The sequence below is a fragment of the Psammomys obesus genome, unplaced genomic scaffold, assembly GCF_907164565.1.
Source record: "Psammomys obesus unplaced genomic scaffold, mPsaObe1.curated_primary_1811, whole genome shotgun sequence".
Classification (NCBI taxonomy): Eukaryota; Metazoa; Chordata; class Mammalia; order Rodentia; family Muridae; genus Psammomys; species Psammomys obesus.
In genome coordinates this window covers 94,923-114,990 of record NW_026591872.1, presented here as the reverse complement: position 1 = coordinate 114,990, position 20,068 = coordinate 94,923, and the positions used below count along the sequence as shown (strand labels likewise).

Here is a 20,068-nt window from a genome sequence, read left to right as displayed (position 1 = left end):
CTAAAAAGATAAACAGATTTCAATGGAACTTTTTATTGTTCCTTTGTTTAAAAATTTTTACTTTGCAGTACTAAAAATGTTTGAAGCTTATATAATTTAGAAGGATCTAAAAGATAATATATAACATTACAATTTCCAAAATTCATAATTTTAAAATATTAATAAAATTCTGATAAACTATTAATCTAACTCTGGTAAATCACTATTGTTATCACAGGTACAAGCTTAAAATGTAACAATTTTCTTTGGATATCTTCTAAATATAGACTTAAAGATGCTTTTTATTATGCTAAAACATTTCTAAACAATGTATGTATGTATCCAGACCCCAGGAAAGAGATTCTCATGTTTTTTATATAGAATTATCTTTTTAGGCCATCAAGCTTTTACTGTGACTCTACTGCCTATTTTACAATATTGATTTCTGTAAAAATTACAGTGATAATACTAATATATCTAAAAATTATCTTTTTGTAAATTTTAAAAATTCATATCAGCTACAAAAAGCCACAACTTGGATCTACCTGTCACAGATCAAATGGACTCCGGATAAGTACTCCTGTCAATCAACAGCTTAAACAGCCATACCTACTACTTATTCCTGAGGGGTGAGTTCTAAATGTGAAATTTTCTTTAAGTTCCTAAATTTTAGCTTTTGTACCCAGTCTACATCTGTCCCACCAGATTTTCACTTGGCTGACAGACACCATCCAGGAGTCAGCTGCAGACTGCAAACTGCTCCAAATGGCCATGAGCAACTTGCTGAAGTCTGATGTGAACCTGTCCAGTTGATATAACTGATATAACAGCTGTCTCTTCAGTTAGGTCAATGAAGCAGATACTTCTGATGAATTTCCCCCCACTGCCTGAACCTTCATCCCTTGGCCTTTAGTTGTCATTCCAGACTTCATGACCTCAGACAATGAAGTGCTAATTTCATCTGAGAAACAGTTACTCAGAAGAGAAAATGTAGTCCTTTATCCTTAACAAAAGGCTGGAGTATTAGGTCCAAAGGAAACTCATTACACTCTACCAAAAAGTTATTATATGACATCAAAGAGTTGACTTAGGATACAACTCAAGCAGGGACTGTGATGGTTAATACTACATTTCAAGTTTAGATTTACTAAGCTTGAGAGACCAAACCAAAAAATGCCTTTAATATGTAAGCCCCTAGTGTGTACAGGCTATATCCCAGCAACTCAATTCCCTCCCCCAATGCAGACTGTTGAAGACTATTCTTAAATTGACTGATCTTGTAAAGTTTGCTCTTCTAGCAAGATAAAAGGTCTTAAGACTGTTATTTCTGCATTTGTAATCAAACTTGCTTACTCTGCTCGATGATTAGGACAATTGCAAGACCTGTATGATAAAATTAGACCCTGCCTACATGTCGACAGAGTACATATATTCTTGGGAGACTTTTTGACTTTATAAACCTTGGACTGATACGACTAGATGCCGAATTTTGGGAACACTCTCAGCAGTTGCAATCCTGGTGCCTCGAGTATCTGGCGTCACTATTTAAGAAAGCTGCTGCTTATTAATATTTATTAATAGTCATAGAGAATCTCTGAGAGATCCCAGATCAATAACATGTTAGTTTTTGGTTTACTGAAGTTTTATTTTTTATCACCCTTTGAATCTGGTATGTTTTCTTTCTCTTTCTTTCTTTCTTTCTTTCTTTCTTTCTTTCTTTCTTTCTTTCTTTTCTTTTCTTTTCTTTTCTTTCTTTTTCTTGTTTGTTTTTAAGAGACAGGGTTTCTCTTTGTATCCCTGGCTGTCCTGGAACTCACTTTGTAGAGCAGGTTGGCCTTGAAATCACAAAGATTTGCCTGCCTCAGCCTCCCAAGTCCTGGGATCAAAGGCATGCACCTCCTGGCAACCTGTATGTTTTCTAATGAGAGATAGAAAGGGGATGGATCCAGATGGAAGGGGAAGTGAGGAGAAAACTGGGTGGAATAGAGGGAAGGGAAACCATGATGAGTATATATTATGTGAGAAAAAATGCATTCATTAAAAGTAAAAAAAATAATTGATACAACTCCCATAATAGAAAATAACTACCATCATCAATACTTTCTGTGCCTACTTCTCTTTAGATTGATTCCCTGCTTACAGGATGACTACTGAATCCCTTGCTCAAAAGATCAGGTGAGCCTAAATCAAGAAGCCTTAAGTAGACCACTGTCTTACAACTATTATGCATGGAGGCTACTCATGTATGCAAGCAATACTTATGACTTAGAAATGTCACCCTATAAAACAAGAACGTGTCATTCTATTTAAATGCTATTTCCTGAATAGTGTACATGATGTCCTACAACCCCCCAAAGAGCACAAGAAATTAAATAACTTGAAATGTCATGTTTTTATTGTTAACATGAGTGCTGAATAGTTATGCTTGCCATTGGGCATATGGGCCACCAAATTGCCCTTTGGCTCCTGAAGAAAGGTTGGCACTCTAAAGTGGCTCCTCCACATCCGCCATAAAAATGAAATCTTCGACACCTGGTGGCATATTTCTTAACATTGCACGTCTCTCATTCTTCCGCTCTTTGGCCCTGCGGTTGATGAACCATACCTAAAATCAGAGGATGACAGGATTGGGTTTGGCTTTGGCTTCCACTCTCAGAGCCAAGAGATAAAAATCTCTTGAAGGCTCATAACACTGAAATGTCTATTCAGCTCACAAAAGTAAGCACTAGCTATGTGCCTGCAATAGGCCATGATTTTGTCTAAATACTTCAGTGGTTTCTCCTCTACTGGATGGAAAGATTAATTTATCACTTGTTCCAGGTCCTTGATTCCAATTCAGTATATGGTAACTGGATAAAAGAAAGTCTTCATTCTCACATTTGACCTCATCACGAGTGATACTTTCCTATTGTTTGGGCAGATACTGTAGATCACAAAATGTTAGTTCATGTTAAAGTCCTATTGAAGGGAACAGCTTTCTATTTGTAATTTAGCACTTTTAACTCTGATGTTCTGGACACAAAACAGAAAAATGGGGACAATTTAAGAATTAAAGGAAAGGCAAGGATATTTTAGATAGTAGTATAGTTTGTCTCTGGCTAGCTGAGAATCAAGAATTACATCAAAATGAACAACATATGCTATGAAAGCTTCCTGCTTAGAGATGATATCCCTTTTATGTAGAGATGTTTCAAGGTGTGTATTATATATCTATAAACTTAACATTCAGGAGGTAGAGGCAAAAGAAACATTAGCTCAAGGTCGTCCTTAGCTACACAGTGAATTTAAGGTCAGCCTGACATACCTGAGACCCAGTCTAAAAAACACATAAATACCTATAATCTTGAAACAAGAAAAAAAAAACCAATGTTAAAATAGCACCGAGTCATGCTTAAGTCTGCTGAGTCTCTGCTCCAGGTTGCATGGTCACTGCCACCCCTTGAGTTAATTTAAATATTTCCAAGGTCATACCATACCCAAAATTACTTCACATAGATAGTTCCCCTAAATCATAGCAATGAAAGTAGATAACATTTAACTATCTGTATCTAAGTACATGTTCATACCTAGACATAATATATTACATGTTATATCTGCATACACAAAAAGTAGAAAAAGTTTTCTTTCTTTTTTTTAAAATCTGGTTGTTTATGAGGATTTCTGCAGTAATGGTAAAGAACTACCAACTAGAGTACTGTCATTCTATTTTGCATCCTCAAATGCAAAATTCAGAAATTATTTGGGGGTTAGAGACATGGATTAAGGGGTAAGGTATGTTCAACACAAACTCAGGGATTGAGTCCAAATCTCCTAGGACCTAAGTAAAGCTGGAAGGGATAACATTCCTATGATGAGTGAGAGATGGAAACAAAACCCCTGGAGATTTATGGACCAGCTGATCTGGCTTGTGCAGTGGTGAACAACAAAGAGCCTGTATTTCAATAATGTAATAATGACAGCTATCCGAGGTTGTTCACTGACATCCACAAGTACACAATGCATGACAGAGTGCTTATACACTCAGATGCAGGAATGCACATACGTACACGTACACCTATGTGCACATCCACACATTATGTTCGTCAACATAAAAATAAAAATGAATCCCATTAATTTGAAAGTGTTTAGGACAAGGCTATCCAAATCCTGAGGAAGGCTTTAGACTGAGTGCCCAACTGCGTGTTTTTTGGTTTTGGTTGTTGTTGTTTTTTTTATTTTTTGTTTTTGTTTTTTATTTACTGACCTTTACTTTGACTTCAGGCACATTTAAAGCTCGGGCCAGCTCTCCTCTGTGGAAAGAAAACCACAAATGTTTAGCATTTAGTGTTTTATATGAATGCAACCTCAGATATGAGTTTTATGTTTCTTAACTATTAATATCTTCCCTTGCAACTCCTTAAACATTTAAATTTCATTCACAGAACCAGTCTAAGTTTTGAAATTGTTTCACCCTATTACAAAAGTTTGTAATCAATAGTGAAGATGAATAGTTTTAACACACTAATAATAAAAATAAATGCAGAAATCTATGCCAAGCAAATTATACTAATTTAAAAAATAAATTGAGAAAAAAATAAAAACATATATGACTAAAGTTACACAGATTGAGCAGGTTGTATTTATGTATTTAGAAATGCCTATACACACACAAACACACACACACACACACTCACAAAATCATTGAATGTGAGAAACACAAACTGAATGCCTGATAAAAGCTTCTAGAAAGACGTGTGACAAATCCATTAAACAAAAGCCATAAAAGACTAAAATGAAAAAAAGACAAAAGACTTGAGACAGTTCTCTAAAACAGATAAACTAACAAACAAAACCTATATAAAAAGATACTGAACATCACCAATTGCCAGGGAAACAAAAGACAAATAAACAAAACCTACTCTGCCCTTATATCCAGTAAGGCATAAGGTTACTATGAACTTTAAGGAAAGGACAAGTATTGATAAGATGGTGCAGACAGTGAAAAGTTCATGTGCCTGGTTGGCAGACATGCTAACTCATCCTCCCACGAACAGAAAAAGAGACAAACCATTAATAAAAACATCAAACTATCATTTGATCCAGCATTTCCACAGGTAAGCATATACTAAGAACCCGAAACCAGGAGCTGAAGAAGTGTTTGTCCACACTTGCCCACAGAAGCAAAACATAGGCACAGAGGCCACAAGATAATCACAAACTCCCCCATTGCTTATTGTTGCCCCCTTCTGTCACAGAGGCTGAGGTGGAGGCCACTGCCCTGCTCACACCACACAAGTCTTAAAACAAAACATCAACTACCAGTATTATGGAATAATGTTCAACTTTTAAAAGGAAGGAAATCCTGACACTGCCAGCAAACAACATACAAGTCTTAGGCTATTTTAACAAGCAATAAACTGCTACAGAAGGACAAAGATGGTGTACTTCCACTTGCACACTTTATCTAAGGTACTTAAATTCAATGAAAGAAACTGTAGCAAGGTGCAAAGCAGTAGGGAAGGGGAAAGGGAAATGGAAAGGAGTTGACAGATGGGTACAGAGTCCCTGAAAAGATGATGAGACTACTGATGAGTGGTCACCTAACAAAATACAAATACTTAACACTGACTTGTAAACTTTAAGCTATCCAAGTAGTTCAGCAGACTATATTCATTTCTCCATATTTTACCGAAATTAAAATACGATTCAAAGTGAGTGAGAATGTACAATTGACTCCTGTCAGCACTACCTGCTAATACTGCTCCTGGCCCCCACACAAGGCATCCTCCCATACCCACCACCGAGGGAGATAACACTCACTACTGGGAGAAAGGACCATAGTGAAAACAGGGCCTGAAAGAACCAAAGGGCACTTCAACATAAGCTGAAGCCCACGGACTTTGGGGCACATACCTTGTAAGTACATCAGGGTACTGGGTTTCCTCAAACAGGTTTTCCATTTCCTCCACCTGCCACTGTGTGAAATGAAATGGAATGCGACGGTGCCGGCGAGGAGGGCGAGCCCGAGGAATCTGAACTGGCTCCTCCTGTTCCTGCTCCTGCTCCTCCTGCTCCTGCTCAGGCTCCGGTGCTGGCTCCAAAATGCCACGATCGCTAGTGTTCAAGTCAAGGTCGCCATTGTCTTCGGTCTTCTCAGAGTCGCTGGTACTTTCTTGGCTCCAGTCACCCTCCTTGTCATCGTCATTCAGGTCACACATGGCAGCGGGGCCTGTGGCTCCTTCACCTCTATGGCCCTCGCCGGTCACCGCCCCCACCACCGTGGCCGAGGTGGAGGCCACAACTCCCTGCTCTCCACCACCATTGTTATCTTCTTCAAGATCTCTCACATTAAAATAGTTGTCGTCAAAATAAACCCTGCTGGCCATGCCTAGAACTGGGACGAAGCCACGGATAGATTTAGGGCCCCGGAAATGACTGACCTTGAAGCCTAGCGAACTGACTGTGCCGCAAGAGAAGGCCTCGGCAACGGCAATGTTAATGAGAACTACTGCGCATGCTCCATGAGTTCTCGCTTCTTTACATTCGATGGCTTCACCCTCCCTTCTCGACGGGTGCCTGTTGGCTTTTGACTTAGTGGTTGACCGCACCTTGCCTTTTCTGCTCACTTGATTGCAGTAGTTTTTGTTTAGTCATAAAGCAGTAGATTGTGGCGCAAAAGATAAGGGACCAAGGGAGAAGCTGTGGACGGGGATGTGAAAAAACAACACGGAGCTAAGCCGTGCTTCTAGGGAATGTGTCCAGAATGAGCTTTAACGTGCATCCACGTGTATGCATGCCCGCTGCCTATTCCTTGTAGGTCATAGAGATGATCCTGATGGGTGGATTGTGCAGAACTGCAAAACAATTCGGGAATAGAGTATAGGAGAACGTGAGAACACACACTAACCACAGGATTCTTGTGTGAACATCTATAAAATTCTCTTGGCCTCACCTTCCACCTACCAGTGACTGCTCAGAGCATGGACTGAAAATTAAGTGGCTATGATCAGCTTAATGGCTGCTAGTTCGAGTCCCTATCAGTGCACTAAATGCTAACTAGCTTAATTGTTCTTCAAGCACAACCAAGATCTTGGGACTGGGTCTGATTTAGTTAATGGCACTGCCAAAAAATAACCAAGTGGTGGTAGCGCACGCCTTTAATCATATTACTCAGGAGGCAGAGGCAGGAGACCTCTGTGAGTTCGATGCTGGTCTAGTGTACTTAGTGAGTTCTAGGACAGCCAGGGCTATACAGTGAAACCCTTCCTTGAAAATCAAAACAAACAAAACCAAAAAGAAAAAAGCAAAAACAAAACTCAAAACAGAAAAAGAAAATGACACTACTCCCTCAAAAATTAATTTGCATAAAATATCTAACTACCCCAGAGTTTTCATAGTTAGTCTCTGTTAGATTCCACGTGAAATCTTTGTCTCAGTTCTCATCACTGAGTGAGTGAAGGTAAATAATGTAAATTATCAGACTTGTTTTGTTTTGTTTTTCAAGACAGAGTTTCTCAAGACAGGCTGTGTAATAGCCTTGCCTTTCCTGGAACTCACTTTGTAGACCAGGCTGGCATCAAACTCAGAAAGATTCCCCTGCTTCTGCCTCCCGAGTGCTGAAATTAAACTCGTGTGCCACCACATCAGATATTTTAAAAATATATTTGGGCCATAGTTCACATTATACACATGATAAAGGTATAAAATGAGTGGATAAATCTGTTTATAGTTACTGAATAGGGAATCATTTGATTTTTTCAAAGTATTTTGTTTTGAATAAGTATAAAGATGGAAATCTCTAAATAGCTTACACAAAAGTTTTGGTTAAAAAAAAGATAAACATTGGGAGACTGGATAGCGAGATGGTTGAGTGATCAAGAGCATTTGCTGCTCTACTAGAAGACCAGAGTTCAGCTTATAGAACCCACATTAGCTAGCTCACTACCACCTGCCACTCCAGCTTCAGTGCATCCAATATCCTCTTCTGGATTCTGAGGACACCCACACACATGTACAAATATCACACTCAGGGCATGGACATAGCAGTTGACACTGTGTAAGTCTGAGCATGGAAGAGGACATGGAAAGACTTTGTGGTCATATCCAGGTGCCCCATGTGAATTCCAGGATATTATGTTTTCTCTGGGAAAGCCGAATCTTCTCTCAATTCTGAGTCTGCAGGTTCCTCTTCTCTCCCCAAAGGATCGGGCTCCAATATCCAATAAGTTATCTCTCTCTCTCTCTCTCTCTCTTTATCTCTGTGTGTGTGTGTTCATTTCCTGATGTAACTACCTATACTGTGAAGTGTGAGTTGGATTAGTGGGCAAAGGGTGAGTGCAAAATACTGTCAGGAACAGAGATCCCTTGCATAGAAGCCATAGCAATGGAACGTAATGGATGGTGGAAGCAGCCAGAAGGACATATAGCCTGGTGTCAGTCCAGCAGCCCCTAGATTTCCCTGATTTCACCCTATGATTCCAGAGCTGAGAGACTATTTTCCTACATATTCCAAGTGATTGTGGGTTAAGCTCCCTGCTCAATGACCTGAGCAAAGGTTGTGCTCAGGCCTTATTCCTCACTACTTGGCTTATTTCACACCCTTTCTGTGCCAGGATATCCAAGGCTTCAGTGGCCTTTCAACCACTGGTTGTAGTAGTGAATCTAACACCTTTTGAGTACCAAAGTAATTATTTTTACAAATTTCATTGAATGATAAGAGATTTGTGTAAATCAGTTTTATTGGTTCCAGAGCCTGAACAGAGTGAGGAGTATAAGGTATAGCCATATATCTGACCATTCACATGATCTTTTTATACTTGGTTCAAAATGCACTCATCATATTAATAATTTTTGATTTTCCAAAATACTATAAAAAATCATATTCATCTGATGTTGTGAGTCCTTGATGCTCCTTACATTTGTCACTGGGTATAAACCATCTCTAAAATAAGGCTTCACCTGAATAGTACAGAGTATGTACCAGGCAAGAGGTAGAGAGGGTCATATTAGATGAAAATGAATTCTGTATCATTTGTTTAATCCATAATTTAAATTGTGGAGTATGTGTTTATGTGTGCATGTGTGTGTGTGTGTTTTCCACCTAGAAAGGAACTCTGAACATGACTGAAACTAGTTGTAGGCCACATGCAGAAATATATTTTGCAAAGCAACCATTCTAAAATCTGGTGCAGATTTTGTCTTTCAGAATTTGAAGGTCATGTATTTTGGTTTTGATTTTTTTTCATGTTTATGAAATTACAAAGTTATTGGTGTTAATGAATAATTATAGAATCTAGGTTAGGAGTAAATGAGTTTCCTCTTTTGAGTCTCTGTGCGTTGAAATGTCTGACATTTTACATAATTAGAGAGTATAACTCTCTATGAATGGGGTTAGAGAAATGACTTGGCAGGTAAGAACAGTGGTTATTCTTCAGAAGACCCAGATTTAATTGCTATCATTCACACTGTAGCTCACAGCCATTCAATAATTCCAGTTCCAGGGGATCTGAACCCTCTTTCTGGCCTCTATGTGATGCATGCAAGAAAAACTCTCATTATATAAAATAAAATAAATAAATTTAAGAATCTTTCTAAAGGAAGTACAATGACCAGTGTTCAAACACTATCATAGCCAGGCAGGTAACAAATTAAGAGAAACAACCAAAGCCAGTGCAGTGGCACACGCCTATAATTTCATTTGGAGAGGCAGAGTTCAAGGCCAACCTGGTCTATAAGAGAGTCTAGGACAGCCAAGGCTACACAGAGAAACCCTGTCTTGAAAAACCAAACCAAACCAAACCAAAAAAAAAAAAAAAAAAAAAAAAAAAAAAAAAAAAAAAAAAAAAAAAGAGGAGCACGCAGAGTGGAGACTGTGGAAAACTGGGAAAGAATATGTCTCTGTACCTATGGGCAGACCCTGGATTTGAGCACTGAGACAACATGGACAGATGGTTTCATTTTTATGGTCCAAACAGAAATATTTGTAGGAAACTTTAAGGTGTTTAAATTTTGACAATTGTGCCATTGAGTGTTGAAAGTATATGATCTGCCTTTTCATTTCTATTTTTACATGGGTTACAGTTAAGAGCTTGCTTTCAGTCTCAAAAGAGATTTAGAACTCTGGACATTTAAACAATGTGGAGAATGGGGACTTTTGAAGTTGGAATAAATGAAATTTGCACATATATATGCATATATTCAAATATACATAGATATAGATATGTAGATAGATGTAGATGTAGATATAGATATAGATATAGATATAGATATAGATATAGATATAGATATAGATATAGATATAGATATAGATATAGATATAGATATAGATATAGATATAGATATAGATACAGATATAGATAGATGGCTACAAGTTTCTGGAGATCAGGGAGTGGTGGAATTTGGTGGTTTGAGGGAAAATGGAATGGCCTCCATAGGTTCATAGATTTGAATACTTGGTCACCAGGAAATGGCACTATTTGAAAATGTTAGTAGGTGTGGCCTTGTTAGAGGAAGTGTGTCATTTCTTTGGCCAATGCGAAGCCCAGGGTCACTCTCTCTTCCTGCTGCCTTCAGATCTGGACTTAGAACTCTCAGCTACTTCTCCAGCACCATGTTCTCTGCCACCATGACAATGGCTTAATTCTCTGAAACTGTAAGCCAGCCTCCAAACAGACCCAATTAAATGCTTTCCTTTATAAAAGCTGCCATGATTATGGGGTCTCTTCACAGCAATAAAACACTGACTAAGATAACAGCCTATTCAAACATGTTTTGTAGAGAAGTGTGCTGACCATGTAAATGAGATGTATAGAATTTCTCAGGCAGCAGCTCCCAACATGCTAGCTCTGCCAGACAACCAATTTTAAGCCATCTTCATTCTCAGGGACAGAAGAAAATAGATGACCAGATGACCATACCTCAAATGTGAAGGATACTAAAATGCCTTTGTTCCTTCTTGATCATCTTTACAGTAATTCCCGCACCCACATGTGTTGTGCTCTCTGTCCATCCTTGCCTCAAGTTTCTCTAACAGAGTTTCTTCTTTCCTAATGCATGTTTGCTGTCAACCTTGTGAGCATGAAGCACCAGTGGGAATGGCAGGAGGCATCAAAGTAAATATCCTACCACCATCGGGCTGCACCCTTCTTTTTAGGACATTTCAAAAATTATTTTATTTTATTTTTAATTAAAATATAATTATATCGTTTCTTCCCTTCCTCTCTAAGCCCCATCAAATGCATGGTCTTTTTTCTTTAATTATTATTGTTACATGTTTGAATAAATACATAAATGCAACTTGCTCTCAGAAAGTTTTTAGACCACTGCGTTGCATGCTGTACTAAGAGGGAAAATTTAGGAAGTTAAAAATTGTTTTTATTCTATTTTTTATTTTGTGTTTATCCAGTCTTGATTACACAAAATGATGTTTTCATATCTGGATATGGCATATTTTGATCATGTTTGTCTCTCAGTTACCCTCTCTTTTACCATTTCTCCTTGATCCCTTGCTCTTCCCAACTGATACATCTTCTATTTTCTCACTTTATTTTCATTATTTTATTACATATACAGGTATTTCTCTGAGTCTGGTTTATTTTGCTTAACATATCCCCTAGTTCAACTCATTTTCTTGTAAATTTAATGCCATTTTTCTAAAATACGAAGAGAAGGACAATAAGAATGTGTAAACACTACATTTTCTTTGTCCATTCATCTGTTGATAGACATTTATTATCTTGCCTATTCTATGGTACCATAGAAACATGGTAGCAGATGTATCTTGATAGTATGATGCCTTTGATTATTTCAGATACTTAACAAAGAGTGGTGTACCTGGATCATACACTAATTATGGTTCTAAGTTAGTTTATGACACTAGAATCCAAGGTGTCAGATTACAAGGGACACCTTTGATCCAGCCCAGTCATGTCTGAAGACTCCAGAGAGGCCTGTCTAAAAGCCTCATATGCAGAACTGTGGAGGGATTCCTCTCTGGCTGACACTCGTATTCAGGGGACTTGGATTAGTCTTCTGTTATATATATGGCTTCAACCCAAGATCCCCACAGCAGTCCAACTTCAGTTACCCATGGCTGTGATCTTAAGCATCTCCTCATCCACTTAGTAGATCAACTGCTCATTTCCCTAGTTCATAAAGGAGAGCTAAGTCTCCTTTACAGTGATGATGGCAGTCATTTCCCTCCCCACCTGCCTTGTGTCCTTTTCCATGTCTTCTCTCACTCCATCCAAGGTGCAGCCATTTCTTCATCCTACCCGTTACATTCTCAGCTTCCCCCTCTTCCTTCAGGAAGTGTCCTGATCTTCCTGCTATCCTTTATGCTTCCTGCTGGGATTTCCCTCCATTTTTTACTGCAAGTTGTGCTTTTATTCCTCTGCTGTCCTGAGTTCACAAAGAGGGGGAGCCTGATTTTAGACTCCAACAATTCTCAGTGCTGACAGAGATTTCATGGACTAGGCTCTTCAAGGTCTCCCGTGAGCTCATTGAGACTGGGCCTGGACTCTGAACTTCTGACTTTGTGTCTACCTGGTCCAGGTTTATCAAAGCTCATGCTCAATCAGTTGAGCTGTCCTGCATAGCCGAGCACTCTCAATGTCTGCTCTGCATCTTCACCCTGTCCACACCCCAACAGAAGTCTGGAAATGCTCTCCTGACTGGGCCCGAGTCTTATTATCTTTATTCGGCCAGAATTCTCCTTACCACAAAGGATTTTTTGAGAGTAGGTTTCTTTCCATCACCATTCCCCCTGCTCTCAAGCTATGAATCCCCACATGCCAACACTTCTATTTATTTTTAAGATGTATTTATTTAGTTTATGTGTATGACTGCTTTGCCTGTTTGTATGTATGGGCAGCATGTGCTTTCCTGGTGTCTGTGGAGGTCAGAAGATAGAATTAGATACCCTGGAAATGGGGCTATGGTCAGTTGTGAACCACCATGTGGGGTAATGATAACTGAACCCAGGTTCTCTGAAAGAGCACCACGTTCTCTTAAACACTAAGCCATCTCTCCAGTCTCAACTAGGCTTCACTTTAGTGACAGTGACCTTAGTTATGACCCACAATGTATGGTATCACTGAAGAAGTGGCTAAACATCTTTCTTCTTCACAGTCACAGTCACAGTCAGGGTCATTGACCTGGTAGTCCAGTGTCTAGGCCAGAGGGAAGACTTGGCTACAAGATACATCTTGACTTTGGCTCACAAATGAACCTGAGCTCAGCTCCTTTCCCTATATCTGTCTTGAAGCTCTCCTAGAAAACAGCCTTCCTTTCTACCAATGAAGAGTTCAGTAAACAATTTGTTTTTGTAATTGTGATTGTTGTGACATGTTTGACATCCTTTAACTCCTGGACTTCTCATCTTAGAGCCCAGCTATACATATTTCAGTGTTGGGCCTTCACTCCTAACCTATGTACTTGACAAGCACTTATGAATCACATTCCAGATAGACTGCTTCAGGCAGCTTTGATGAAAGCTGGCTAAGGTGGACTTAGCTCCTGAAGACCAAGCTTACTTTGAGGCTCAAAGGCTTCTTTCAAAAGACTCCTAGGCTCAAAGACCTTTACTTTTAAACTTTTCTTTGGGTGGGCATTATTCCTCAACTCCTTGGGCTTGAAAGGTTTTTTTCTTTACAAAGAGGATCCTATGGGAGATCTCATCTGAATGTAACCCTCCCTATTCTTAAATGCTTACTGACTCCATCCTACTCTTTGGCAGAATTTTGATGAAGGTAACTTGAACATTCATTGCAGTATTTGGGATACACAAGTCACCTCATTGGATATAAAGGGTTCTGTTCTCTGTTTCTGACCTCCTCCCTCCTCTAGTCATCGTCAATCCTCCCCCCTCCCCGGCTTTGAATCCTTTAATGAGTGCCTTGTAAACCCTTCTCTTCTCCTGTCTTATCATGTCACTGCTTTAGTCTCACATCAGACCAAGTGTTGGCTATCGTCACCGGCCCTATAGGCTCTGTCTTTCATGAAGGGATTCAGAGTTGTTGACAGCATTAACATGAACCTATAATGGAAAAAAAGCCCATTAGCTAGATAATGACTACTTGATACCCTCAGATAGGTTTTGGAGACATTCAAATAGGACTCCTTGATCCCTCACCTAATATAGTCTTACAGATTACAAAAAAAAAAAAAATTTCCATTTTAGGAGCCAAGGAAATTGAATAGGATTCTCCACAAATATTCATTATGTATGTGTGCATAAAAGTCCTAATGCATCATTGGCTTTTGTGTTATTTATTTATGAGTGATTTAGTTTAGAATGTAAACTATAAGCTCTCTCCCTCCAATTGTGTGTTTGTATATGAATACATACATAATAAATACTAGATATTTTCTATATCTGGTTGCATGTACATAATGAATGCACCAAGTCTCTTAAAGGATTTCTACTTATAATGGCTTAGAAATAAATAGGCACTTATGCAAATTTAATATTAACACATCTCACAGAAACAAGGAAAGGGAAAGATATTTTTCTATTTACATTGCTTCTTGAAATGAGGACCTGGAATGGTAAGTAACTAGAAAGATATCAGTAAACATTTGAATTGGAGACCATTGGAAATACCTGGAATGCTGCTATGTCCTTCCAAAACAAAAATTGTGCTTCTGGCTCCTAAAACTTGTTTTGAGTACAAATAGGCAGCAGCAAATATATATTTGATTAAGGATGTAGATCTTTCTGGTAGACTTCTATGTCATCAGTGTCAGGAGTGCATCCAACTTCCCTCATTTTAAGCTTGAGGTGCACCAGGTACACACATCTTGAGTGAAAGCCTCCTTTGGTTAGAATAGAGGTTCTCAACCTGGGGTTCACTACCCCTTTGGGGGTTGCTTATTAAATATCCTGCACATCAGATATTTACATTACAGTTCATTATAGTAGCAAGTTAAAGTTAATTTTATGGTTGAGGGTCACCACAACTGTATTAAAGGGTTGCAGCATTAGGAAGGTTGAGAACCACTGGTTTAAAATCTTACAGAAGGCTGCCCCTGTGAGTGAAGGCAGATGGACTCAGTGGCATTGCAGTCACCCTATACCACAATTCTCTCAGCAAGTTCCTAAAACACAGTCCTTTGGGCAGTTCTGGATCTTTGGCCTGTGTTTACTGTATCCAACAATGTATCTGCTAAGTAGGCTCTAGTGTATCAAGTAGCACATGTGTTCTGAGCTATGGTGTGACCTGTACTTTTGTTCTATGTACTTTCCACAAACTTAGGTGTTCTGTGACCTGGGGTGCTGCTGTGAACTTGGGTGAGTGGACCCCAACCGAAGAATAATTTTCTTCTGCTTCTCAACTGCTTAAAAAAAACAAACAGATCTGTTGCCTAAGAATAACAAGCTGTGTTAAATCCAAAATGTGTCAGAAGCATGTATTTAACAACTGTAATAGGGTTTCTTTTGTGACCTACTATTACTAACTATATTCCAAGGTATCTGAAAGTTATAATGCCATATTAATTTCCAAGTATTATATGGCCTCTCTGGGAGGTGTAGTCAGGAGCATATTTTTACCATTGATTTTCTTTTACTGCTGTTGTATAGCAGTTTCTTCCTGGACTAAAAACATTCATCCCATAGAAAAGCTCATTGACAAGGAGTAAAGAATGCAAAGTAAAGAAATACATGAAACTGGCCAGATTCGCTAGGTCCTGCCCTCCCCAAGACTATAAAAATTGTAAATATTTCTGGGAGTCACTCTCAGCAGAGTAGCCTGGAAGAGAGCAGCAGAACTGCTTAGAAGGAACAAAGACCTGTTGATCTGTCTGGAAGGGGTTCAGACTAACAGAGCCACCCAGAAAGACTCTGCAACCTGTTGAACTGCCTGCAGGCTATATAGTATGCTCCAGGTTTCTAGATTTTGTGAGCTGTTGCTCATGTTGTTTCATTTGGTGATGGAGCTTTCTTGAGTCATTTCTGATCCTGTAAGTAACTCTGGCAGAACCCATTTGTTCACTAAGTTGGACACTGGTATAATTGTTACTTTGGTCTGTGGTGGGCTCTTTTGCTGTGGTGTGTGGACAGGCGTGTTGTTTTCCTAGAAAAAGTCTGGTTTATGTCAGCAGCTGAGTTCAAAGTGTTCCTAGGGGTCAAAAGGAATAGGTGAAACAGTAATACAGGAGGCTAATATAACTGAGACTCAGACTCAGTCATTGAGTCCCTAGGATACAGAGCACTGGCTTTGGCACTGGGCACCCACCTGCCACCTCACACTACTGAGACTTTTATATCACTGATCTCCTTGCCTCACAGCAGCCTGCCCTTTCATCAGCCCTTCCTTTTATGCTTGTACTTCTTTTTATCCTGTCTTTCTTCTTGAAGATTAGAATCCAAGGATTTCCTGGCAATAAGTGAAAGAATAAAGTAACTGTGTCCTGCCTTTCTGAGGCTCACGTGATGTATTAGCCACTTTTTTTGTGTTCAGCATCATCATGAAGTCCTCACCTTTTTGCATTAGCAGAAAGCAAAGCTCAGGAGTTTTGCTTCTTTATCTATACTACCTACACTTACAAATAACCAAATAACTATTTTTTTTATAAAGAAACAATACTTTAAAACTTGTGTAATACAACTTCAGAAAGATAAATAATGCTTGTGTATTCTCTTCAGAAGGGATATTATACCCTTCCTTCTGATAGGCTGCTTAGGAAGAATTTGATGGGGCATATTTTGGTCAAAAGTTCTGGGGTGGTAGTAATGTGGCTATGACATATGAGTCCCTCTAATGTACACAGGTTCAGTATCCAGTAACATGACTATTCAAAGGTATTCTAAATGTTGTTTGAAAATTTTGAGCAGGCATACTCTCGTGGAACTCTGTCTGTGCTACACCCCTGGTACATAAAAATCAACTCAGGGAAGGAATTTCTTCTGTAATGTTTTAGTGGGTGAAGGCTATTGATGCCAAGCCTGATGACCCGATAGTTGATCCCTGGTTCACAGATGGTAGAAAGAGAGAAATGAGTGTCAAGTTGTCTTCTGATACAAACATGTACTATGGCATCCATGCTATGGTACAGGTCCATACATACTTAACAAATAAATTTTATAACTAAAAGGAACCCTAGTCTACTCAGCTACTAAACCTATGGGTATCTGATAAGAGTTTTATATTTATGGATATTGCTTTTCACATTTGCAAGACAAAATATTTTTACTACAACTTTCTTAGGAATCTTTCTAGCTGCTCTGATACCGCAAGCTCTAGAATGCTACAACTGAAAGGAAGAAAGAAAAAGTTTGCATTTAGAGAGGAGGACTAAAGAGATGGCTAAGTGGTTGAGAGCATTTGTTATTCTTTCAGAGGATCAGTGTTTATTTCCCAGCATACACCTAAATGCCACAACAACCTATATATAAGTTGAGCTTCAGGGGACCCATTGCTCCCTGCAGGTGCCCACAAGGGGATACACACAAACACTGATCTTTTTTTAAGGGATTAGGTTTTCTTAATGCAATCCTCTTGATATTTTACAACACCACAGCATACTGAAAACTCTTCTTTGAGACTATTAATTCTTTGAGAAGAACTGGGCTTAAGGTTGTTTCATGTTTGCTTTGTTAATGTGTGGATGGCATTTATTCAGCCCAAGTATTGTTCTAATGTACTCCCAACCTTAAGTGGTTTATTGACATTACAAAGAGGGCACTTCCCCACATGGTGTCAGCACTTGCAGACATGAGGATCACTGGACAGGCTATTAGACAAGGACTCTGATGGAGAATTTTTTTTATCAACAATCTGGAGTATTTTAATTTTTTCAGTATTGGCATCAAGTTTTTTTCAGTGTCTCACCTACCAGAATGCTTCACAAACCTGGCTCCCACATGCTACTGCTACTGGTGGAGGACTGGCTGGCTGTGTTTTCAGTGTCCTCACAGAAATTTAGAACAAACACAAACTGAACTAACCATGTTCACTTAATTTCCAGTTTTTTCAATGTGCACCCAGTGAGCTATAGAGGCTTGAAGTTCTCCAGAAGTTCGCCCCGGGGGATTGTGCGCTCATTGTGAATTCTTGTCCTCACCCAGACTGGTACACCCAAAACAGCTTGCTTGCTTCTCCAGTCCTTCCTTTGAAGGTTTTGATGGGTTTGGTTGAGTTCCAAGTTGGGCACATTCTTCACATGCTCCCTAGAACTACTTCCATTGGGCATGTATCTCCTATAGGAGTCATGGGATGGAAAGAAGATACTTGGGAAACTTGCTAAAAGCCCAAAGGCTACAATTTCATTTCAATCCAAAAAACATTTGTGGAAGTGATGCCACTCCCTTTTGTAGGTCACATCATGGCTCTCTAATCCCATCGTGTGGACCCCAATTTCTACAAGCTGAAGGAGAATGAGATGTTGAACAAGAGGCCACTGAAGCAGCAGACATTGGTAGCTTTGGAGAAGATTCTCTAAATGGCTTAGACAAGCTAAAGTACCAAGACATCCCAGACCATAAGGATGATGTGATCTATGTTGGAGACTTAAACTACACTGGTAATGACATCAAAGAAGATAGCCATGGGAGCCACCAGGGGTCTGAGCACCTACAGCTGGAGGAGCAGGAGAACCTGGTTGTTACCAGAGTTCCACAGCTCTGGCTCACAGGGCCATGGATCCAGTTGGGTTTCACACCCAGGCAGCTGAGTGAACGATGTTTTCAAAAAATCTAAGTGCTCTGATGAATTCACAAGGTATGTGGCTTGTTTCAGGAATCATCACAGCTTCCACCCTTTAGAATCTCATTTGGAGGGGCTGTCTCCGCACTGTGGCACCTCATCTGCTTTGAGCCCCAAAGGCGTGGGGAGCTTTGTATTGCTGGATGTGGGAAGGAAGTTTTGTGAGGTCAAAGGCAATATATCCATGCAGTGTCGATGCCTAGAAACTGGCTGGTGACTCTCAATTTCTTCCTTCAGTTTTCTTTTTGTTTGTTTCTTTTCCTTCTCTTCTTTCTCCCCCTCCTCATTTTTCTCTTCATGCTTCCGCCTCTTTTCCTCCTCCTGTCTTTTGTAATTGGAACTAAACTCAACCTGGTGGTTTCTAGGCATTCCCTCTACTACTATGCCATATCCCACTTTTGTTATTTAATTATTGTTTTTAGTTATTGTAATGAAATAGAGGGAAATGAAAAGCCATTTTTATACTTTAGAGCTCACTATATTTGTATATTTCTGCATTGATATGTGGCTTGTCTCCACAAGTCTCTTCATCTTGTCAAGCTGAAATGCTATATCCCTCTAACAGCTCCACTTTCCCATCTTCTATTCACAAGAGGGACCTTGCAAAGCACTTGGACCTGGGAGAATTCAGAGTGCAAGTCAGTAAATATGAAAAGGCTTTGGGCATGTCACTCTGTTTCAGGATATGGACCATTTTCTTATAGCCATTATTAAAAGTGAGTGGAGGTAGCAGGGGTGGGTGGGTTGTGCTTGTCTGTTTTATGATGACAAACACTGAGTCTCAGTTTTTCAGAGATAACAGTGGAATAAGCACCCAGCAGCTTATAGTTCTTTCCTATTACTGGAAGCAGTATAATTTCTTAATTGGAAAAAGAAACTAATAAAGTAGGCTAATAATCTGTATGTGAACATCAGATGAGTAGACAGCACTGAATATTATAATTTCATGCATATATAAAGACATAAATGTATACTGCAATGTTGTCAGTGATTAATACTGAAGTCCTAACATTCAGGTCATTTCAGGGCACTTATATGTAGGGTTATAGTAGGACTCTAAGTGGCCTTGGGGACACTATAATTGATGTAGCAAGCAACAGGGATGAAAAGGGTTCGGTTGCACCAAATATACACTTATCTAAAAGTGAGAATTAATTGAGGCAAGAGGGAAATGGTCCCAAGAAACACAGTTTTTCAGTAAGTAACCTGAGTTTAGTTCCACTAATAGTCATGTGGACAATATTAGACACTTTTAAAGTCCACGTGGTTGGCCCTCCACCTTTGTAAGTCTGTGGAAAGGTGATGTAGAGAGTTTTTCTGTTCCCACATTGCCAAAATAGTCACGTTAGTGTTTGGAGAGGTCTAAGGTTGATGGCTTTGGAAATCTGTGTTAAAATGAAACAAAA

At 39.3% G+C, this 20,068-nt stretch overlaps 1 protein-coding gene across 1 annotated transcript; it reads right to left on the bottom strand.

Moving 5' to 3' along the window:
• Positions 1 to 2,464: 2,464 nt before the first annotated feature.
• Positions 2,465 to 6,344, bottom strand: LOC129680505 (homeobox protein Rhox13-like). Its single transcript, XM_055612163.1, has 3 exons — positions 5,872 to 6,344; positions 4,223 to 4,268; positions 2,465 to 2,584 (listed from the first exon to the last, which is right to left on the bottom strand). The coding sequence occupies exons 1-3, from the start codon at positions 6,342 to 6,344 to the stop codon at positions 2,465 to 2,467; spliced, it is 639 nt and encodes a 212-aa protein (XP_055468138.1).
• Positions 6,345 to 20,068: the final 13,724 nt, after the last annotated feature.